At 37.7% G+C, this 22553-nt stretch overlaps 1 protein-coding gene across 2 annotated transcripts in view; it reads right to left on the bottom strand.

The window, feature by feature from the left end:
- WDR17 (WD repeat domain 17) overlaps positions 1–22553 on the bottom strand; it is an 87044-nt gene that overhangs the window by 28853 nt on the left and 35638 nt on the right. For both annotated transcript variants that reach the window (XM_032592798.1, XM_032592799.1), the window contains exons 6-13: positions 20291–20413; positions 17490–17674; positions 15289–15457; positions 12371–12462; positions 9865–9947; positions 8168–8254; positions 2787–2951; positions 653–855 (exon numbers count right to left, since the gene is read on the bottom strand). In XM_032592798.1, the coding sequence (XP_032448689.1) occupies positions 653–855; positions 2787–2951; positions 8168–8254; positions 9865–9947; positions 12371–12462; positions 15289–15457; positions 17490–17674; positions 20291–20413 (1107 nt within the window). The remainder of the gene's footprint in view (positions 1–652; positions 856–2786; positions 2952–8167; positions 8255–9864; positions 9948–12370; positions 12463–15288; positions 15458–17489; positions 17675–20290; positions 20414–22553) is intronic.

The raw sequence follows: 22553 nt of genomic DNA, 5'->3' as shown, positions 1-22553 counted from the left end.
TGGTAGATGGACAGAAGTTCCAACTGCAAGAAGGAACAGTTGGGACCTTCCAGTTAATAACATCCAGAAACAGTATCTCTCCCACACTCAGCCCCACTGCTTCAACTAAAAGTCCACTGATATGACATATATGGACACAAGTGGCTAGAATTCGGTACCTTTCTCTAAGGAACCATTTTCTCATCAAAGTTTGGGTTTACAAATGAAAGTGACATGCATAAGACAAGAAATCTGGTTTCCATACCCAGCTCAATTATATTTATTGACTCAGTATCACATTAAAAAAATAAAATATTGTCCTAAATATCCAAGAGTAAAGGCAGAAGAATGGTTTGGTAAGTTCTATCTACTTTATCAATGATTCCCTGTTTCACAACTTCTTTATGAAGAGATGGTAAAGGAAGGGAGAAAAATCCAAACCATATGTGTGTGCGTGTTTCTGTGTGCACAGAAACACAAATAATTTCTCATAATGTTTTGGATTTTCTTGTGTATTCTGACATTTCAATAACAAACAAGTACAATTTCTAATAAGAAAGACGTTCTTTTAAAATGAAGCACTGTAAGCCTTATTCAAAAAATATTGCTTTTCTCAGAAATTATAACCATCAGTAATACAACAAAATTTGAAAGTATATGAAAAACACATTACCATATACATCTGCACCGTGATCATATACAGTATCCAAACAAGTTCCTTCTCGGGTGTCCCATACTTTTATAGTGTAGTCCCAGCTGCCAGACAGGAGAAGGTAAGGGATCTCAGTATTCCACATTAATCCCCTCACAGGTGCCGTGTGGCCACTAAGAATGTTTATGCAAGCATCCTGAGTATAATCCCAGATTCGAACAGAACTGAAAACAGAATATTATGTATATGATACCATTCAAGTTATAACTTATCTAAAGTACTGACACGCTCTTAGTGGAGTACAATTATTTCTCCGTAAACTGGAAAAGCTTTTTAGTTTCAAGTTCTACTACAATTCTTTTCATCATGGAAATGAACAAATAATTAGGCTAGAGCTAGCCTACTTCAACATATTTTGCCTTACTTTAACTGTTCCTTTACTGCTGATACTAAATATACTACTCCAGTTTATATACTTAAAACATTTCTTTCTTCAAGAGAAATATCCAGAACAGATAAAGCCAAAAGAAAAATATGACTAATAATACATATAAAATAATCTAACAACCCTCACATTATTTGTACACCATGAAAATATAGCATGTTTGATGATGGGTATTATTTGAACAATCAATTCATCTTTATGCTCTTATCAAAGAGTAAATCATTCCTTCATGTTTTGGTCAATAAAATAAGTGGCTTAGTCAGTGTGCAATCAGTCTAAAATCAAGTACAAAATTCAAATATAACTGAATTCATGACATTACTTGAATCTACCCATTGTACAAAGTAAAGAAGACACATTATATAATTTTATTTAAGGCATATTTATTTTTGCTTTCTATAAAGACTTCCTTTTTCTTCCCCTTACCCTAGTACAGGACAATATGTCCAGGCATATCATAACCTAACTTTGTGCTAATCTCTTATGCTACCATTTAAGTTATTTTTGGTTGATATCACTCTTTCATAAATAAGATTATGCTAAAGTGAGTTGTATCAAAATAATTTATTCTAAGAGGCATTCCCTAGAAGGTATTGCTTTATGACATAATTTAGATTAGGCAAACATTAGGCTAACATAATTATATTTGGTAGCCAAACACAAAAAGAGTTTGATATACCCCACTGCACATAAGCATTATTTACAGGTGCCAACAGCATGCTATCACCTATATGACTACTAATGGGATCAATAACCTGAATTTACAAGACTTTCAAGTTTCATTATCATAAATAAGTAAAATGCTTACTACTACCTTTCTGACGAATATTTCTTAGACAATGGTTGAAGATTATACTTTTTTCCATGTACCCATAGAATTTAGACACTGAAGTCTATGTTAACAGACTTACCATAAAGTCAACTCCTTCACTTTGACATTATAACCTTACTTTAAGTAACATTTCCAGTGAAAACCCACAGAAACTTCACATTGTTTTTCTTATGAAATTTGGATGGATGCCAAAATTTCAAGATGAAAACAGTTAATTATTCAATATTAAACATGTGGTGACTGTATACAGATTTCTATCTGCCTAAAGTAAGATTTTTTTTTTTACCCTAATTTATCTCGTATTAAAATAGGGACCAAGCTGTACTATGCAAATCTATCCCGTTTGAATATAAAACATAGAAAAGATTTCAGGAACTTTTTCACAAACCCCGAAAAAAAAATGTTAAATCACTCTCATTTCTAAACACATTCTGTTCACGCTAAAATACAAGATCATCTTCTTTTTTCTTTTCCTAATGAAAACAGAGTACAGCTGTTTTCCATATTAAATATTGGGTCATTATTTTAAAAAATTCTTGTGTTTTACAGAGATTTATTTGTTTTGGATCTTTTTTCTCTTTCCGAACTGATCCTTTAAAAATTTTGTTTCTGTTAACTTTGTCTCTAGTAAGATAGAAATAAGCATCCATAGTAAACAAAACAAGTTAAAGAAATAGAAATCATGAATATGATGACAACTTAAGTGTGGCAAAATTTAATTTACTTTTGGCTAAATGCAATTAGGTAAGTGTTAACTGCCTGTGTGTACTTGTTACATATTTTCACCCAAAAGTTGGATCACATGAATGTGTACATTTCTAGAAAATTATAAGCTTATGATTTTAAGGACTAAAAAATTAAAATCCAAAACTACATACCCATCATCAGAGCCACTGCAAAGAATTCCCTCCCGCAGAGGAGACCATCTAACATGGAACACTTTGGCAGTGTGCCCACTGAAGACTTTCAGCGGTTGATCAGAGCTGGTGGCTACGTAATAGACACGAACATTTTTATCTTCACAGCCAGTGGCTATCATGTCTCTGGAATATCATCAGTGGCACATTAAAATATGAAAAAAGTTGATATTATTTGTTACTGATAATTTTAAAATGTATTACAGTTCTAATTTCTGAAACTAGAATTTTTTGCTTCCTTAACGTAGTTAGAAAACTCACAGAAGTAAAACCATGATTTCCAGAAACTGCCAGAGTGTGAAGGGTTTCCTTATATTCCCTTTTAATTGGTTGAATTGCTATTTTTAATCTTAGATCAGAGATCATGGAATATGTATTTCTATAAGGTCTTTTTTTAAATGTCCAGGTTCATAACTTGGTGAATATTTCTCATACCTTTGTATTTCATAGCGATTGGGTCTTAACGAGGGTCCGCAATGGTGAGTAACAGATTTGCCTCCTTGCTGGTAAGCAAATTATTAATCACAGAAATTTTTCTGTGGCATGAGTACAAATAGCAATGCTTCCCCTGAAGGATGCTGGGAAAGCTCCCTGCAGACAAGGCTGTCCCAGCTGACGGAAGTTACAGTCCTGGGTTCCCAATTCTCTTTGGTGGCTACTCCAGTAGGAGATGCTTTAACTGTTCCCACTAAGGATCCTCTGGAAACATAATATGTGCATCTGATCTTTTCATGATATTCGTTTGTTATTCTCAAGAGACTGAGAGTAAACTAAGAAACCATTTATACCCTTGGGTCATACTTGGAATACTGTTCCAAATGGAGTTAGGGCACTAACTCCAGCACTAACAGGGTGGAACTGTGGAAATCACTAATGATCACTAATGATCATTAATGATCATACAAACAGCCCCCACACTCTAAACGTAAAGAGAGGAAGTTACACATTTGGACCCAACTGTCATCACAACCTTCCTTCAAATTGTTGATTTTTGTCATACGGGTCATAATACTTACATTTACTTAAGCCCACATGCAGAAATACACCACTTTGCAACTGGCACGCCCATCTCTAAATGTGCATTATCACATCTGCCTAAGTCCCACTGATAACTGGGCCAGGTTCTACACATGGGGAAATACACTTTGCGTAATACAAATATTTACATGTATACGTGAGTACGTCTTCGTGGCTATATGTATGTGGATACATAAATATAAAATCTTAAAAATTAAATAATAAACATTCAAGGAATGTACAGACATCCAAATTGTAAATTCAGAGATATCTTATGAATAAACTTTGTAAGTTCAAGGTATTTTTCACTTATCTCCTAAGGTGCTACCTAAAATATGGATACTCTATTAGAACATTTTTTAAAAAGTTTTTAAAAATAAAAATGAAATTTATTAGGTACACTTGGTAGTAAGCATGCAAGTTAAGTATAAAGGACTTTTTTTTTTTTAACCAAGAAAACATATTGCGTTAATATCTAATTTTTATTTCAACTACTCAAACGCTTACCAACCATATAAAGCAGAGAAATACGAATGTAGAACTAGTCTATCGGTCGGATACAAGGTAATCCTATCCATTTGTATACTGAAGAAATACTTTTTAAATAGTCACTTTGTTCAAGGCACAGTGAGGGTCAGCAGCACAGTGTTTTGCTGAGAATACGCTCCTAAAAATAGAGAACAGTTGCTGATCTCATGGAGCTTACATTTTAGAGGGTGAGACAGCCAATTTCCAACTAAAATTTAATTTTATTATGTTTTTTAAAAATTATATATGTATATATTTATTACTCACATGGCTAATATTTGTGTGTCAAGTAGTTCCTGGTTGATTTTTTTTCATCACGAGTGTACTCTTTAACCTCCATCTCCTATTTCCCCCATCCCTTCATCCACCTTCCCTCTGATAACCATCAGTTTGTTTTCCATAGTTAAGAGTCTGTTTCTCAGTTTGCCTCTTTTCTTTCCCTTTGCTCCTTTGTTTTCTTAGATTCCACATGAGTGAGATCCTATGGTATTTGTCTTTCCCTGACTGACTTCACTTAGCATAATACCCTGTAGATCCATCCATGTCATTGCAAATGGCAAGATTTAATTCTTTTTTATGGCTGAACAATATTCCATTGTGTACATGCCACATCTTCTTTATCGTTCATTTTAACAGGACTTGTTCTTGCAACCCATGAGCACAGACTGTCCTTCCATTTCTCTGTGTCATCTTCAATTTCTGTTAAAGTGTTTTACAGTTTTCAGAGTAGAGGTCTTTCCCCTTTGGTTAAATTTATTCCTAGAAATTTTTTTGGTTTTGGTGCAATTATAAGTTGGATTGTTTTCTTAATGTCACTTTTTTTTTTTCATTAGAGAGAGAGAGAGAGAGAGAGAGAGAGAGAGAGAGAGAGAGAGAGAATGAGCACGGGAGAGTGGCAGAGGGAGAGAATCCCAAGCAGTTTCCACACTAAGCATGGAGCCCAACATGGGGCTCAATCCCATGAACTGTGAGATCATGACCTGAGCCAAAATCAAGAGTCGGATGCTCAACTGACTGAGCCACCCAGGCAGCCCCTTAAGTTCACTTTCTGCTGCTTCATTATTAGTGTATAGGAATGCAACAGATTTCAGTGTATTGATTTTTGTATCCTGCAATTTTACTGAATTCTTTTTTCAGTTCTAATAGTTTTTTGGTGGAGCCTTAAGTGTTTTCTTTATACAGTATCATGTCATCTGGAACTAGAGTTTTACTTCTTCCTTACCAATTAGGATGCCTTTTATTTCTTCATGTTGTCTAACTGCTGTGGCTAGGACTTCCAGTACTATGTTGAATGACAGTTGTGAGAGTGGACATTCCTGTCTTCTTCTTGACCTTAGGAGAGAAGCTCTCAGTTTTGACCACTGAGTATGATGTTAGCTGAGGGTTTTTCATATATGGCCTTTATTATGTGGAGATATGTTCCCTCTAGGCCTACTTTGCACAGGGTTATCACGAATGGATGTTGTACGTTGTCAAATGGTTTTTCTGCATCTATTGAAATGATCATATGGTTTTTATCCTTTCTCTTATTGATATGACATATCGATAAATTTGCGAACACTGAACCACCCTTGCATTCCAGGAATAAATCCCACTTGATCTTGGTGTATGATTTTTTCTTTTTTCTTTTTTTAGAGAGAGTGAGTACATGAGTGGGGTTGAGGGGTAGGGAGAGTGAGAGAAACTTAAGCAGGCTCCATGCCTAGCACAGAGCCTGACACAGGGCTCGATCATGCAACCCTGAGATCATGACTTAAGCCAAAATCAAGAGTTGCATGCTTAACAGACTGAGTCAGCCAGTTTCCCCTGATTTTCAAAAAATTTTTAAAAGTTTATTTATTCAGAGGGGGAAAGAGAGAAAGGGAGAGAGAGAGAGAGAGAGCAGGGGATGGACAGAGAGAGAGGTAGAATCCCAAGCAGGCTCTGCACTGACAGCATGTAGCCCGACGCAGCATTTGAACTCACAAACAGTGAGATCATGACCTGAGCTGAGATTGAGTCAGATGCTTAACCAACTGAACCACCCAGGTGCTCCTGAATTTTTTTTAATGTTTATTTTTGAGAGATAGAGAGAGACAATATGTGAGTAGGGGAGGGGTGGGGGGAGGGAACAAAGGGTCCAAAGCAGGCTCTGCACTGACAGCAGAGAGCCCAACGTAGGGCTCAATTCACTAGCCGTGAGATCATGACCTGAGCACTTAACCAACTGAGCCACCCATGTGCTCCCAATTTTTAAAAAAATATTGTTGGATTTGGTTTGCTAATAATATTTTGTTAGATTTTTGCATCTATATTCATGAGAGATATTGACCTGCAGTTCTCTCTCCTGTGGTGTCTTTACCTGATTTTGGTATCAGGGTGATACTGACCTCATAGAATGGATGTGAAAGTTTTCCTTTCTCTTGTATTTTTTTTGGAATAGTTTGAAGAAACAGGTACTAACTCTTTAAATGTTTGATAGAATTTGCCTGTGAAGCCGTCTGGTCCTGGACTTCTGTTTTGGGGTTTTTTGATTATTGATTCAACTTCATTGCTGGTAATTGGTCTGTTCAAATTTCATTTCTTCCTGCTTTAGTTTTGGTAGGTTATATGTTTCTAGGAATTTATCCATTCCTTCTAAGTTGTCCAATTTGTTGGCACATAGGTTTTCATTATATTCTGTTGTAATTGTATTTCTGCGATGTTGGGTGTTATTTCTCCTCTTTCGTTAATAATTTTATTTGGCATCTCTTTTTTTCATGAGTCTTGAATGAGGTTTACCAATTTCGTTCATCTTTTCAAAGAACCAGTTCTTGTTTTCACTGATCTGTTCTATGGGGTTTTTGTTTTTGTTTTTTTAGTTTCTATATCATTCTTTTCTTTTCTTTAAGATTTTATTTTTAAGTAATCCCTACACCCAGTGTGGGATTCGAACTCACAACCCTGAGATCAAGAGTCACATGCTCCACTGACTCAACCAGCTAGGCAACCCTGTATCACTGATTTCTGCTCTAATATTTACTTAACTTTATTTGTTATAATTAATTTCATTACGTTAAGTGTTCCCAGGATATCACAGGAGAAATTTACCTAATACAGGGGTCAAAGAACACTTTTCTGTAGAAGTGGTTTGGACCTGAGAGCCAGAGCAGGGGTGGACATCATCTACATACAGTACAGATGAGCTGTATTGTATGGGTGTGGGGCTGGAAGCAAATCCTAGATAAAGGGAGACAGCATGAGGGAAAGCTGTGGTATGAAAATGAGCTGACTCATTTTTACATTATTTCACAATATCTAAAGAAAGTCTGAATTTCTATGTACAATTTATATAGCCTAAGGAGAGGTTTGAAACGCAAGATTCTTGGAAGTGCGGTGACTTGAAGGATCAGTTTTACTAGGGGTTTGAGCCGATGTTCATATGGTGAATACACTAGGGTCTTAAGCAAGGATGACCATTCAGAACTCTGCATGCGGGTTCTACGTTTGAGGAAGTCCTCCAATGCCACAGCATAGGCATGAAGTGGGCAGCGATGGAAAGTCCTGGTGGGAGAAAACCACTGGAGAGATCGCTAAGTGGGTTTAGGGAAAGGGCTACCTACACCTCTGTGGAGAAGCTACGTGCAGATTAGACTTGCTCTGCACTTCTTGTTAGCCCTCTGCTTCTTCCTAGAGCATCAGCTAGAACAATCACAAGACCAGGCAAAACGACCATTTCCTAAAAAGAGTGAGGACTACCACCTATGGGCGTAACATTAAATTTCACGGTTATTTAAAAGCCACGAGGCTTTCCCTTATCTCGAGAGCAGAATTCTTACTTGTTGTTCTGGCTCCAGTCACAACCGAACACCGCAGCGGGGTGCTTGTATCTGTGCAACACTTTACCGTCAACCGTTCGGATAATACTGAAAGCAAGTGTGACATATTAATAGAAGAAAAAACACCCTAAATACGTGATTCACAAAAACAAAGCCAGAATCGTTTAATTCAAAAGGATAGAGACCGAGACCTTGTCTGCAAAGCACAGGGAACATTTAAAAGCACGGTGTAATTACCAATTATAAGTATGTTTACATCGGACATTATTAATTATGGCGATCCACTTAATTTGGAGGTGATAAATTTTGATTTAAAAACTATTAGTTGAGGAAACACCTAGTTTAATACATGTATTTGAAAACAAGGATCTAACTGACATAAGCATTCGACTTTTAGCTTCAAAATTCAGCAGTTCAAAATCTGTATTTACGGCAACCCATTTATAATGCTGGCTGCATGTACTATTGCACCAAGCCCGAGACTCAGAACTTACAACATTTTTCTGGCAAATTCTAATGCCAGAAAGAATTCTAACACCCGACGGTATCACTGCCAAAATACAATGGCTATTGATTCCATTAAAAAAAAAAAAAAAAAAGCTGTGTATAAATTAACGTATTACAGGTTTTTCTAAGTCTCATTAGGCCAATGAAAACTTCTGGAACTACCTGGGAGTGGTGGTGACCTATGCTTACAAACGTTTAGTCACTGCCTGTGGTATTGATCAAATAAGCGGGGTCCTGACAGTGCATGGGAAAGCTAAATGTGTATCACCTAACCAAAAACCTCAGAGGCACATCTCTTGTATTTGGCTATTTATTGATTAGCAAATAGTTCTTTTCAGGGGGAAAAAGTCACTAATATTGTTATTTCTGAAAATTTTAACTTCCTGGTGAAAAGATCTTCGGTTTCCATAACAACTATCTTTTTCACTGAAATTTAAAAATGAGGAAGAGAAAATTGGGCTGGGGATTGCAAAACCTAACAGGAAGCAATGCTCACTATATTCTCAACAGCCAGGTGTGTCTACACCACCTGTCAAAGATGACAATGCTTAGAGCTCCACAGTAGCATCGTTTGCTAGCAGACATTTGTTTAACTCAAAGGCAATTCTTCCCTTCCATACATTTCTTGGAAACCTACTTTTTCCTGGGACTTAACAGAATGAAGAAAGCACATACTTCTGAAACACAGGGTCAAAGATATTAGTCACCTAAAAAAAGGCATCTCCCACATGTATTACTTTATTCCTCCTTGCAAAGGCTTTTCATCCTTTTATAAATAACAGCAGCTACAGAAGGTGAACAAGTTTCTAGAGCACTTGTTATCTCTTGAACCACTTGTAAAACTAGAATACCACTCCCTTAAAAATGTGGTGAGGATTATTTAGTTTCTTAGTGAGAAGTCCTTAAAGTTTCTTTGAGGCAATTCACAGTATTTTAGTTATATCTCAGGTGGGAGTTCCATTTAGAAAGGAATTAATGGTTTATGTGCTTTAAACATCACCACACTCCTATTACTAATACAGTAAAGCAACACAGCATGTGCCTAGATGGGTTTATATATACTTAGGATAGCTGCTAGCGCTGTACAAATGGGATCTCACGGACTGTTTTAATGTATGTGCTAACATGATACAATCGGTATTATCAAATGTATCTTTTACAAACAGGATAACTTCATACACAGTACTTACCAGAAACCGTCACCACTGCAGGTGGCTATTCTTTTGGAATCTTTATGACTCCAGGCAACGCAGAATATTCCGTTTTTTCCATGCTTCAAAAAATGCAAAATACCTATCAATAAAAAATAATTCACCCCTTTTTTCTCATATTTATTTACTTCTTGTATTGCTTTTCTATTAGGAAGTTACTCTAGATGACGCTAACAGAGGCATTATGGTCAACAGCAGAAAGCTGGGTATATGCTTTTAAAATGAATGAAGATATCACACTTAAGAAACAAAACCTCTGTCTTGATGTATAAATTGAGTGGCTCTACTCATGTTTTGCAGACACTGGCATAGAGCCAGAATCTGCTTCCTCGGCCACCTGTAGAAGAAAGCTCTGCTTAATGCCTTTCCCCGAAGTGCCACTCGAGACGAAGACGGTTATCTATCTGCTTCCTAACCCAGGGCTACAACTACAGTGTACGAAATACTGCAAGAAATTGTTATTAGTGACTGTTCTTCTAAATTTCGAAGTTTTATTTTTATAGAAACAGAGGAGAATGGATTTAAGGTTATTCCTATAACAAATCACTCAATGTTGACCTGTTCCTCTACATTCTTGGACTGGGGAAGGGGAAGGGACAGAGTCACAGGTAGTATGATAAAGATTTTTAAAACCACAAGGAATATATTATTCATGGGAACGTCATTTATCAACAGGGATATGGGTGAATAAACGTTGCAATCAATCCATTTCCAACTTTTATTTAACTTTAAGTTCAATTGTGGCTGCTGCTAGGGAGAGACTAAAGTAACTTCTTACCCTGAGTTTTAAGACTCCTTTACTAAAATGGTCTCTAGTTGGCTCTTTTTTCCTCTTTGGGGGTTGAGGTAGGCAGCTGTGTAACGACGGGTACAAAAATGGAGGTGGTCTCTATACTCATGTAGTTGAAGGAGTGGAGGCCTTCCGTCAGCCTTGTTTGTCCCAAGGAAAGTGCACTTACGGCTTGAAGACCGTACCTAACTCGGTTAATTAAAGCTGGCATTGTCCCATATTTATCATCCTAAAGGCAAGCACTTTTTAGATCAGTCTCGACTATGTTACTGAATGCCGGGAGTCTTCCCGTATGGACATGAGAGACGGCCCCGATGCCAGGATGCAGGGCTGCTGGAGGCCGGACGGGCCGCGGTGGCACTGATGGACACATATTTGAGGTCACAGATGCCAAGATGCTCTTAGAAGAGATCAACAGGACTGACACCTAAGGATAACATTTTTCAATTAAGGCCAAAAGTTTCTTTCTCAAGTTCTTCTTTTCTTTTTACATGACCACTATGGGATAGGTAGTGTTCTTGGGAGGGAAGAGGGCAGGTTGGGGGCACAGCTGAAAGGGAAGTATTGTTATGCAGAGAAAGGGAGGGATGTAACTACATGGTCCTTCGTCAAGGCTTCGTCTTTGCTTACAGGTCGTGGGTAACCTTTCCCTAATATGCTGCATTTGCCGCATTACTTTAGTGTCCCCTAGAACATCAAAGCTGCTTAACCCTTGTGGGAATATCAGATTTTGTATAAGTGGTTTGAAAGCCTGAAATATAAACCATTTTCAAATAAATTATATATTCAATAAACTTCAATAGCAATCATTTGAAATGACTGAAATTTTGAAATGGTGAGAGATGCTGTTCCTATTTCCCTTGATTCATACCTAACACATTCTAACAAGATCATGTGGTTTCCAAATATCAGCAGTACTCTGTAGAATACGGGCTGGCAATTTAACTCCAGGCAGAAGTCAAGTACGATCTGAGACACTGCAGGCAGGAAGAGGGGAGGTTTTCGTGCTTGCCGTGGAACAACAGAATTTGAGAAGTGGAAGGAAATCCAAGAAACCGTATAATCCAACTTCACCATCACACAGGCGAAGAACCCGGTTCAAGACATTAAATGACTCTGCCGGTGTCAGAAGCTGGTTAGTAACAGAATTCAGGCCGTAATTTCGAACTTGTTCTGAGTTCGGTCTTTTGACAACCAATTGAGTATCTGCCTAGACAATTCTGTGGAGGAGGATTCAGAATTCCTTTGAATCTCTAGGGGCGCCTGGTGGCTCAGTCGGTTGAGCGACCGACTTTGGCTCGGGTCATGATCTCACAGTTTTTGAGTTCGAGCCCCGCGTCAGGCTCTGTGCCGACAGCTCAGAGGATGGAGCCTGCTTCTGACTCTGTGCCTCCCTGTCTCTCTGCCCCTCCCCCACTCATGCTCTGTCCCTCTCTCAGAAATAAACAACAACAACAACAACAAAAAAAAGAATTCCTTTGAATCTCTAATGCAATTTTAGGAGAATTTTTATATCTTAGACCCATCTACATTTTTCAGAGTTCATTTCAACATGTGTATGTTCTCTTGGATTTTTTTCTAAGGGACAGAACACAATGTCACCTGGTGATTATTAAATTAAGAGAGAAAGGCACTTACAAAACATGAGGCAGTATAAGCCATCATACTACTCAGCTAGCAAAAAATAAACCTTACCTCATTAAATCGCTGTACCATTTTGCCCCTTTTCACATCCCAAATAAAAGCACCATTTCGGGACGTTGCACCAGCAATGCAGTTTAAGTCACCTTAGGAAACAATTGGTTAGACATGATACGAAATGTTTGACACATACGTAATTCTTTTCAAAATGTAATTTTTGAAAACGTAAGACTTGTACTTTGTATTAACAGTTCTTTTTAAATGTTTTATAATGGAAATTATGAAGTATATGCCAACAGAGAAGAGTATAATGAATGTAACCATCCCAGAGTTTCAACAATTACCAAACCACAGTCAATCTTGTTTTGTGCATAGTCCCTCCTGGGTTGCATGGGAACAAATCTCTGACATTGTATCATATCATCAGTAACTACCTCAGTGTGGATGTCTAAGAGACTCTTTCGTTGACATGAACAAACTATCACAATCACAAATACAAAAACTATCAGTAATTGCTGAATATTATCAGATTTCCCATCAGTGCTTACAATTTTCTTTATCTTACACCTAGTTAATTTTGGGGGAGGGGTTAGGAAAGCACTTCTGTAGGCAGAATCATAGAAACAATAAAAAAACATAAACTATGTTTTTAAGAAATAAAAAATCTGTGAAAATCAAACTGCTGCTAAGTTAGTAAATGGTCTAGGACTTAAGTATTTTTTGCAAGGCAGACAAAGAGAGACTTTGTCCATTAAAAGAAAGGAAGAGTTGCCATGTGCTACCTAGGAGTAAAACATGGAGTAAAAACATGGAGGAAATGATAAATTATTAGAAACCTAAAAAAAGATGTAAGTCCTTACCATGTTTCTAGTATTTTCATTCTGCTCCCCCTTTGGGTTCTCAAATTACTGGGGAGAAGTTTCCACATAAATCTGCACTTTTTTTTCTTTTCCTGCGGTAGCTACTCTAAAATTATGGCAAGTTACACAATCCTCTCTACTCTACTTCCTATCGACCTGCATTAGCCTTTTAAATTTTCTCCATACTTAACTAAAGTAGCCATTCATCAGTAATCACATTTCAAAATATCAAAGAAAAAAAACTTAAGAATTTCCATTTTCCAACATGTTTACTTTCTTGAGGCAAATTCTCAAGGTAGAGTGAAATAATGCTTTTCAGTAAGATTAGGTTCTGGGTTACGAATTCAATTTTTTTTTTTTTTTCAACGTTTGTTTATTTTCGGGACATCGAGAGACAGAGCATGAACGGGGGAGGGGCAGAGAGAGAGGGAGACACAGAATCGGAAACAGGCTCCAGGCTCTGAGCCATCAGCCCAGAGCCCGACGCGGGGCTCGAACTCACGGACCGTGAGATCGTGACCTGAGCCCAAGTCGGACTCTCAACCGACTGCGCCACCCAGGCGCCCCGAGGGTTACGATTTCAAACAATGGTTTTTACACTTGGAATTTCTATTTAAGTTTTAGGGTTGAGACTTCTATAACATTCTGTAGGAGGAAGACTATCCAGCTACTAGCTGCCACAGTGCTGTGTCACGGCATCGGCTGGCCCAGTTCCTGCCTCCCGAGCCAGGGGCCCTGCTAAGCAGAAGCATATGGCACTGACCGAGAACACAGGCTTCAAAGTCAAACTGACAGCTGTTCACACCTTGATTCCACCACCACCCACTACGCACATAACCTTGGGTAAGTTACTCAACCTCGCTGACCTCAGGCCCTCTTTACTAAATGTTGGTCATCACAAAAGATAAAATTGAAATGAATGTGAATGAGGCAGCGGGTAAGAGACCTAGTTAGCTCTTTTAATCAGTGAAGTAACTTTTTGTTTTCAATCAGCCTTGTATGCATAATGGCACTAAGTATGTTCTTAAAAGAACAACTACTGTCATTAAGAGTTTGAGGTAAAACCGGCTTCTGGATCTTCTCCTGATTGTTAGAGATAAGGGCTAAATAAAACAGCAGTAGGTTCCTAGCCTTTTTTGTATCACAGACCTCTATGAAAAATCTGATTCCTAAGATAATCTTTGACAGACATTGGCACATACACACATATGCTAAAACTTTTCTGCATGAAATCCAAGAGACTCCCAGAATCTCTGCAGATGTCTAAAACCCTCGATAGCCCATAAATTCAAGGCTAATCATCCCTGTGCATGAAAAGATAATCTCAAAAAAAGCTATATCCTGGTTATATGTGGATTTTAAATTAATACGTCACCGTTAGCACAAGTAAGGAAAACATCCTATATACTTTATAAAGTGAAAATTCATTTAGGTGTGTAAAGTGATTTATTATAGGGCAATAATGTTTTGAAAAAAAATGTCAGAAGTTTCAAGGACATCTCTTCTCTCCTTTATGTACGGGAAGGTATAAAAATAGCATCTTTCTGAGATCAGAACAGAAGACCCTATTCTGGCAATAACAGTTCTTCAATATTACAAAGGTGAACTTTATATAGAATTACATAGTCACAATGGAACTGTGATGATGATATAATGATTCATATTTGCAAATAGCCGTATCAGGGAAAGATATGGATTATAATTTATTATTATTATTATTATTTTTACTTTCATGTGTTTGGCTCATATGAAAATTTTAAGGAAAACTTTTATCATATAAAATGTGTTGTACCTTTCAAGGCACAGCTATACAAATGCAACTAAAACCAGAAGGGTCAAGATGACCCTTACTGACTGTGGTTTTCGTAAATGATTATGTCACATAAAAGGGCTCCGAAATCAACGGACCTGCAGGGGAAGTCTATTCCTAAACCCCACAAAAACAGAACCAACATACATACTAGAACTAATGTGCCTCTACAATCATCTGGAGCAAGATGGCATTGAGAGAAGAATATAACCCAAACGAAAACAGAAGTTAAGAAAGTCATTTAGCTGTATTTTTTTTTTTTCACTTAATTGTATTCTCTATTTTAATGAGCTGAGGCTTACCTGGAGCCCACGAGAGGGAGTAAACAACGCCTTCGTTCCCCGGGGACGTGTGCACGGCTGTCAACGTGTTTATATCCCAGACTTTTATGGTGCCATCAAATGAAGCTGTCGCCAAAAGATTGGGGTCATCGGGTTTGAATTTGCAGTCAAAGATTGTTTCCACATGCCCCTGAGAATGCAGCACAAAGAAGTCAGAACTACTGGGGACAATTCATGTGATTCATGAACAAATGACAATGTCTAATCAGGTGACACATGGACCACGGTTTCAAACATTCATGTTAAAATAGATAATATATACTAACATAGTAATACCAAATGAGAATCGCTGCTGTGGTTGAATGTTCTCTGTGCTGTTATTACTATACTCTTTTATACAGATCTAGATTTTACTCAACCACAATACCTCAAATCAGCAACAAAATACAAAAAAATTCCCAAGTGTCATTTGTCAACTTCAATTCAAAAACACAAAACATGTCTTTTCTGATTATTATATTCCAGAAATTTATAAAGTGGGCGCCTGGGTGGCTCAGTCAGTTGAGTGTCCGACTTTAGCTCAGGTCATGAGCTCACAGTCATGAGTTCAAGTCCTGTATCGGGCTCTCTGCTGTCAGCACAGAGACTGGAGACTGCTTCAGATCCTCTGTACCCCCTTTCTCTGTCCCTCCCCAGCTTGTGCGCTCTCTCTGTGTCTCAAAAAATAAATAAAAATACTAAAAGAAAAGAAATGTATAAAGTAATTAACTATTAACAGTTACTGTGTCTTTCCGGTAGCATAATAAAAGACGAAGATAAAACTGAAACTATAGGTCCGTAAATGCAACTATTCTCTTTTATACCACGACGTACGCCAAAAGAACGTCATGATTTTGGGAGAATTGAAAGTATCCAGCATAGCTTTCGTTTTTAATTAGTCTTGTTCCAAATTTTCTAACAACTTTATTCTTTAAAAATTGTAAGGAAAAAAAAAATCCCTGTCTCTTCAGACTGGCAGGCATTATCAAAATGAAAGGAGCCACTGCAATAATTTATAATCAAGGACTGTTTTTCTTAGAACTACAAAACGTTTTCTAAATAAAACATTTCGAAATGAAGACACATACTCAATAGAAACTCTACTGAACTTCGATTGCATGACTACTCCTTTGCTAATAGAAGTTGTTACAAATTTAAATGTAGTTTTGTATTTTTCTCTCTTCCCTTTCATAAATTATTTTGTAAGCAAATGGTAATCTGAAGTGTAAGAAGAGTTCACCACACTGGGAAATAATTTACATGGAAAGAAAATTAAATAGTCTGGAAAAAATCTACAAATGGAATATTTAAAAATAACTAAGCTACACATTGTTACAACATTTTTTTTGGTTACCTTTCCCTTTTTTTGGAAGATGAAATTAAACATGTCCTAAAATGATACAGGATTAGCGATTGTTTCCCTCAATTTTTTTTTTTTTTAACCAGGGCAATTATAGCTCTAGATCCCTTTTCTAAGTTTTTCTACAGAAAAACAACCAACACTTCAAGGTTTCTTAAGTATCTGGATCAGTCTAATGCAACACGATATACATTATTACATGCCTTCATTCAACTAAACTTAATAAAGTCTGGCTGTGTGGCAGGCACGATTTCATGTCATGGGGATAAAAAATCAGACAAAAACACGAGTCCACAGCGAGTTTGTATTCTATTTTACACGGGGGCTTAATGATCACAAGAACAGAAGTTCACAGAATCAACGGATTTATTGTACTGATTCGATAACAACAATAAATCTTAGGAGAACACTGAACTCAACCTTATTCATTTCACAGATATGAACAATAAAGCTTGGACTTGTCCTTCCTTCCGAAAGAATACTGGTTTCTTATTTTGCTTCCAACATACAGTACAGAAATGTAATTTCCCAATACTACATGAAGGATCCACAGGGTGTACACAAAAATGGGAACACTACCAACCATGTGCAGTAATCATGATAAAACTAAATATTAACGAAGTTCAATGTTTAGAATTTTAAGAAACATAATAGCTTTCTTATCATCCTATATAAAATTCTAAAATGTTGCAGCCAACCAAGATAAGGTCCTAACATATGATTCTTTGCAAAAATAATTTTAACAATATTAATATGCAAGTAAAAGTAATTATCATATGCTACCACAAAATAAGTGTTGTGTATAAAGGAAGGAATGACTTACCAAGTCCCTAAGAAAATCCCACTTCTTGGCTCCTAGGTCATAAAGCCCAACCCCACCATCCAAGAAACAGCACACGACGTGACCGGGAGGAAGAGAAAATGCTTGATTCTGTGTCAAAGTTGGGGGAGGAACTGCTTCACTCGTTGAGGACGTATAATGATTTTTAGTTGGAGACTGGGTTGAAACTAAAAAAGAAAAGAATAAACAAGTAAGTATTTATACCAACAGCTTCCCATAGTTTATAAAGATGTCCCTTTGTTTCCTTTTATCCAGAATTTATATCAATAAACCGTTAGACGATAACCATATTTTCTGCCACAGGAGTAATTCAGCAGCACTGTCAAAAACCATACATACATCTATGTAGAGGTGGAGATGATTTTGCAAGGATGTGTATAAACGTGAAGGTGGAGAAAAACAGATGAAAATTAGTTGAGTGAGGAACCACAATATGTGGTGAATACTTGGTTTCTTATCTCCCCATAAATTAAAGTACAGCATGATTATTTTTTAATTAGAATCTTCTCTCAAAATGCTAACGGCTTACTTCCCCTCTACAGACACAAACATGCATGAATGTTATTTTAAGGCTAATAACGCTCTTCCACTAATTTCCAATCCAATGAAAATATTTTTGACATTATTTATAATTCAAATTTAGCACCCAAATTAAGAATCACAACTGTCTGACGTACATTTACATCGCAATTTTTCTTTCTTCTTCCTTAGGTTTATTTTTACTGTTCATATATTTCCATTTCTCAACTTTCGATTATATTCTTTGTCTCATATTTTGTCTTCTTTCAAGAAGTTTTGCCTTAGAATGTGAATTTTTTCTTGCAAACACAAATCAAAGTAATGACACTGCTGTAAATGATCAGACCAATCTATATTAGTTAAATAGTGGAATATAAATAAATATTTTCCAGTAAGTTCTTTTTGATCCAAATAAAGCCTTCCTTACTACATTCAATTTGATAATATTCATTTCTCAGAATCTGAGAATTACAGGAAGACCAAACTAGCATAAATCATGAATAACAAAAAAAGCATTTGGTTCAACAAAATTCTGCTGACAGTTTGGTTAAAATTAGTATGTTCCATGGCTGGTTATTCTAATATTTTAATTTGTTGACATTATGGGTGATTGTGACATTTAAAAAAAATTGTTTTTAATGTTTATTTTTGAAGGAGAGAGAGACAGAGTGTGAGGGGGTGGGCAGAGAGACAGGGAGACGCAGAATCTGAAGCAGACTCCAGGCTCTGAGCAGTCAGCACAGAGCCGGATGCGGGGCTCGAACCCACAAAGCGCGAGATCATGGCCTGAGCCGAAGTCGGATGCTCAAACGACTGAGCCACCCAGGTGCCCACTGTGACATCTTTTATGTACCTATGTATCTATAACTTATCTTTTTGAAGAATTTGGTGACTATGTCTATATTTGAAAGTTTTCATTTTCACATATTTTTTTTTTATTCCACATTTTGTTACATTAAAAAATTGAGGAGGGGAGAGGAATGAGATAGATATCTAACAACAGGTAGCCTGAAGTGATCTACTAAAAAATCACAAGATGGCTATGTGCTTCTTTTTATTTTTGGTATTATCTCTAATGGGCAGGGGCAACCCTTGTAATAATAAAAAAATATGAAAGAAGAGAAACTGTAATAGTTCAGTCATCCCATGGTAGCACCTAAACACAAATAACTTCAAAAAAAATACAGGATGCATGGATATGCTGGCCTCGAGCACAGGACTTGTCTGGCCCTAATGTTTCTGTCCCCTCCAGTTTCCAGGATCCAGGAGTGTTAGGCCTGCACAGCAAAGCTTAAATGTATGGAAAGCCTGGAAATGTACGAAAGCTCTGCCAACACAGAGACCTTCCCCTACTTGCGTCACCCACTAAATTCTATACCAAATTTGCAACCAAAACCATATGGCTTTGATTAGGTCTTGCTAATATTTTACTGCATTCTAAAGAGGGACAGCAGTAAGGAGGCGTCAGGAACTCTTGAACGCTCGATCATTAAATTCCCTTCCCCATGTTTTTCTCCGATCCACACAAAAATGAAAGCACTACGAACCACATGGAGCAATCATGATGGACTTAACAGGAAGTCAATCTCTTTTCCCTCCCTTAATTTGAATTAAGAAAAATTCTAAACCTCCCCCACATGCCAGACAGTTTCCTTTAGAGCTTAAGTGTATTTTATTATTTCTCTTCATTAAAAAAGCAACAAAAGATAATCGAGAAAAAAAGTAGACAAAAATAAATAATACCCTAAATAGCAGCTATGAGTCCAGTGACAACTGGTATTCACACATGTAACATATGTTCCAGAGCCTAGGTTTCAAGCATTTGGGTTCGTTCAACTTTCTTATAAACCCTACAGATTGTAAAAGAGCCACAGTTAAGACATAAAATGTCCTAGTTCAGACCAATTTTATTTGATCCCATTACTCTCGATATTTGCTATTTTCACAATGATCATTGCTTCGTTTTCCCCATGTAGATAATTTGAGATTATCTTAACATTCTCATTAGCATTTTTTCCTCTTTTTAAATTCATTAGCATTTAAAAAAAGTAACTTGGCTCTAAATATTTTCAACTTAGTAATATTAGATATTATATGGCCTTAACGGGTCCTTTAGTACATACATTGTCAAAGGCTATTTTTAAAAATCTGCTTTTCAGGAGCATATAGTATTTGGTATGTCTATATATCATATCAGTCACTTCATTTGACAGCAACAAATCTGACATTTTAAAATAGTACATTTTGATGAGATTTTTACTTACATTTTTTTCTTGGAGGAGAATTAAGTACATGTAAGCAGTGAAACCCTGTTTTCTTTAGTTTAAAATTATCTATAGGTGTTGTTCGTGAAACATTCCAAATACGCAAAACACCCACTTGAGAATCTAGTCGGATGAAGAAAACAGCATTGTATTAACGAATATTATTTGAAATATAAAATGCCCAGACATAAAAGAAATAACAAAAACCTCAACTTGTAGATTCTTAGCACCACTTATCAACATTCTTCAAACAATATTGCACAATAACACAGAGAAACAGGTGAAACAGTATTCATCCTTTACATTTTTGGCTCGTTTTGCTTTCACTTTTCTGTTCCAAATCCTCTCCTAGGGTGAAAGACTGCCTACCTTGGCAGTATCCCCTGAAAAGGTTATTATCAGAGTCTGATCACAAAAAAGGCAGCCCACTGCCACAGTTGCTTCAGGAAAGCCATCTAAAGAAACTGTCCACCGTTAACACTAAGTAATATTTTGTCTTTTCAAATGCTGGTAAAATGCTCCCTCGCCCACTTGTCAGCAAACAAGGACTACCTAAGGACCAATTAGAAAGCTCCCTCCCTTCCAAAAAATCCCACCTATTATATACAAGCTACTTTGGAAAATATTCTGGCAGTGCCTCACACGATTAACGAAAGCTACCGTATGACTCGCCAGCTGCACTCCCACACATACACCCAACAGAACGATAAACACGTCCACACAAAAATCTGTACGCAAACGTTCATCACAGCATTATTTACGATAGCAAAAAAAAAAAAAAAGTGGAAAGAAGGTAAATGTCTGTCAACTGATACATGGCTAAACCAAGTGTGGCATGGCCACACTTGGAGTAATATCCTTGCACAAAAAGGAATGAAGTACAGACACGCACCGCAACACGGATGAACCCTGAGAACTTTACGGTTAAGTCAAAGAAGCCAGACACATGCACTGAATCATTCCAGTTCTCGGAAATGTCTGGAGTAGGTAAATCCAGAGAGAGAGAGAGAGAGCAGTTTAGCAGTTGACATGCACTCCTGTGTGCACTTGGGGCTGTGGACAGCGGCTGACGGAGAGTGACTGCTAATGGTTACAGAGTCTACCGGGGCAACGACAAAATGTTGCGGCAGGAGGTGGTGGGAACGGATGTACAACTTTGCGCCTACAGAAGTCGCTGAAGTCTACACTTCAAAATGCTGTTTTATTGTATGTGAATTTTAACTCCGTAATAATGAAAGCATACTGAAAATGTTCATGTCTATCATCAATTATATCCTAGGAAGTGAAAGGCCATTTTGATATTTAAGTAAGACTCCATGCACTTCCATGTGTGACATAAGTGCTTAGGATGTAAAGAATTTCTTTAAGACGGTGGGCAGCATGAAAACTCTCTTATCCCACATGAAGCAAATGTGGGAGGTAGTCACACAGTAGCTCAAAGTACTCAGCCTTTCAGAGACTTCTCTCTTGGACACTAAGTAAACAACAGAAGTAGTTATTTAATCCTTAATTACCATTTTGAATGCCCTCATTTTCCCTTCCCATCACTTCTTAGCTTTACTAATTCTCTCACAATTAGGCAACCACGAAGGGGCTTCTGTTCTAGCCATGGTAATAAATTCCACTTTCATTTCCAACCTACGTTGAAAATGCCTTGGTCTCTCTCGGTACCCGCGGTCCCTGACGACCAAAATCATCGGTGAGGAAACAAGCTCCCAGCCAGGTCAACCGTTTTTCTAGTCAGTACTTTTCCTGTCATCCTTCCATGCCTGAAACTGTATTGTCTGTGTCTTCTGTATGCACGTGAACACAAAAACATGAGCGCACGTGTGTGTACATGTGTGCTCATACAGACTATATTCCAGCTTATTATCAAAAACCTGGAGGTCGAGGGAAGAAGATGGCGGCGTAGGAGGACGCTGGGCTCACCGCGCGTCCTGCTGATCACTTAGATTCCACCTACACCTGCCTAAATAACCCAGAAAACCGCCAGAGGATTAGCAGAACGGAGTCACCGGACCCAAGCGCAGACGAGAGGCCCACGGAAGAGGGTAGGAAGGGCGGCGAGGCGGTGCGCGCTCCACGGACTGGCGGGAGGGAGCCGGGGCGGAGGGGCGGCTCGCCGGCCAAGCAGAGCCCCCGGGTCCGGCTTGCAAAAGCGGAGGGGCCTGACGGACTGTGTTCCGACAGCAAGCGCGACTTAGCGTCTGGGAGGTCATAAGTTAACAGCTCTGCTCGGAAAGCGGGAAGGCTGGAGGACAAA

This window comes from Lynx canadensis, chromosome B1 (assembly GCF_007474595.2).
Source record: "Lynx canadensis isolate LIC74 chromosome B1, mLynCan4.pri.v2, whole genome shotgun sequence".
In the NCBI taxonomy this organism is placed as follows: Eukaryota; Metazoa; Chordata; class Mammalia; order Carnivora; family Felidae; genus Lynx; species Lynx canadensis.
The sequence above is the reverse complement of the archived record's forward strand: the minus strand, read 5'-3'. Positions and strand labels throughout refer to the sequence as shown.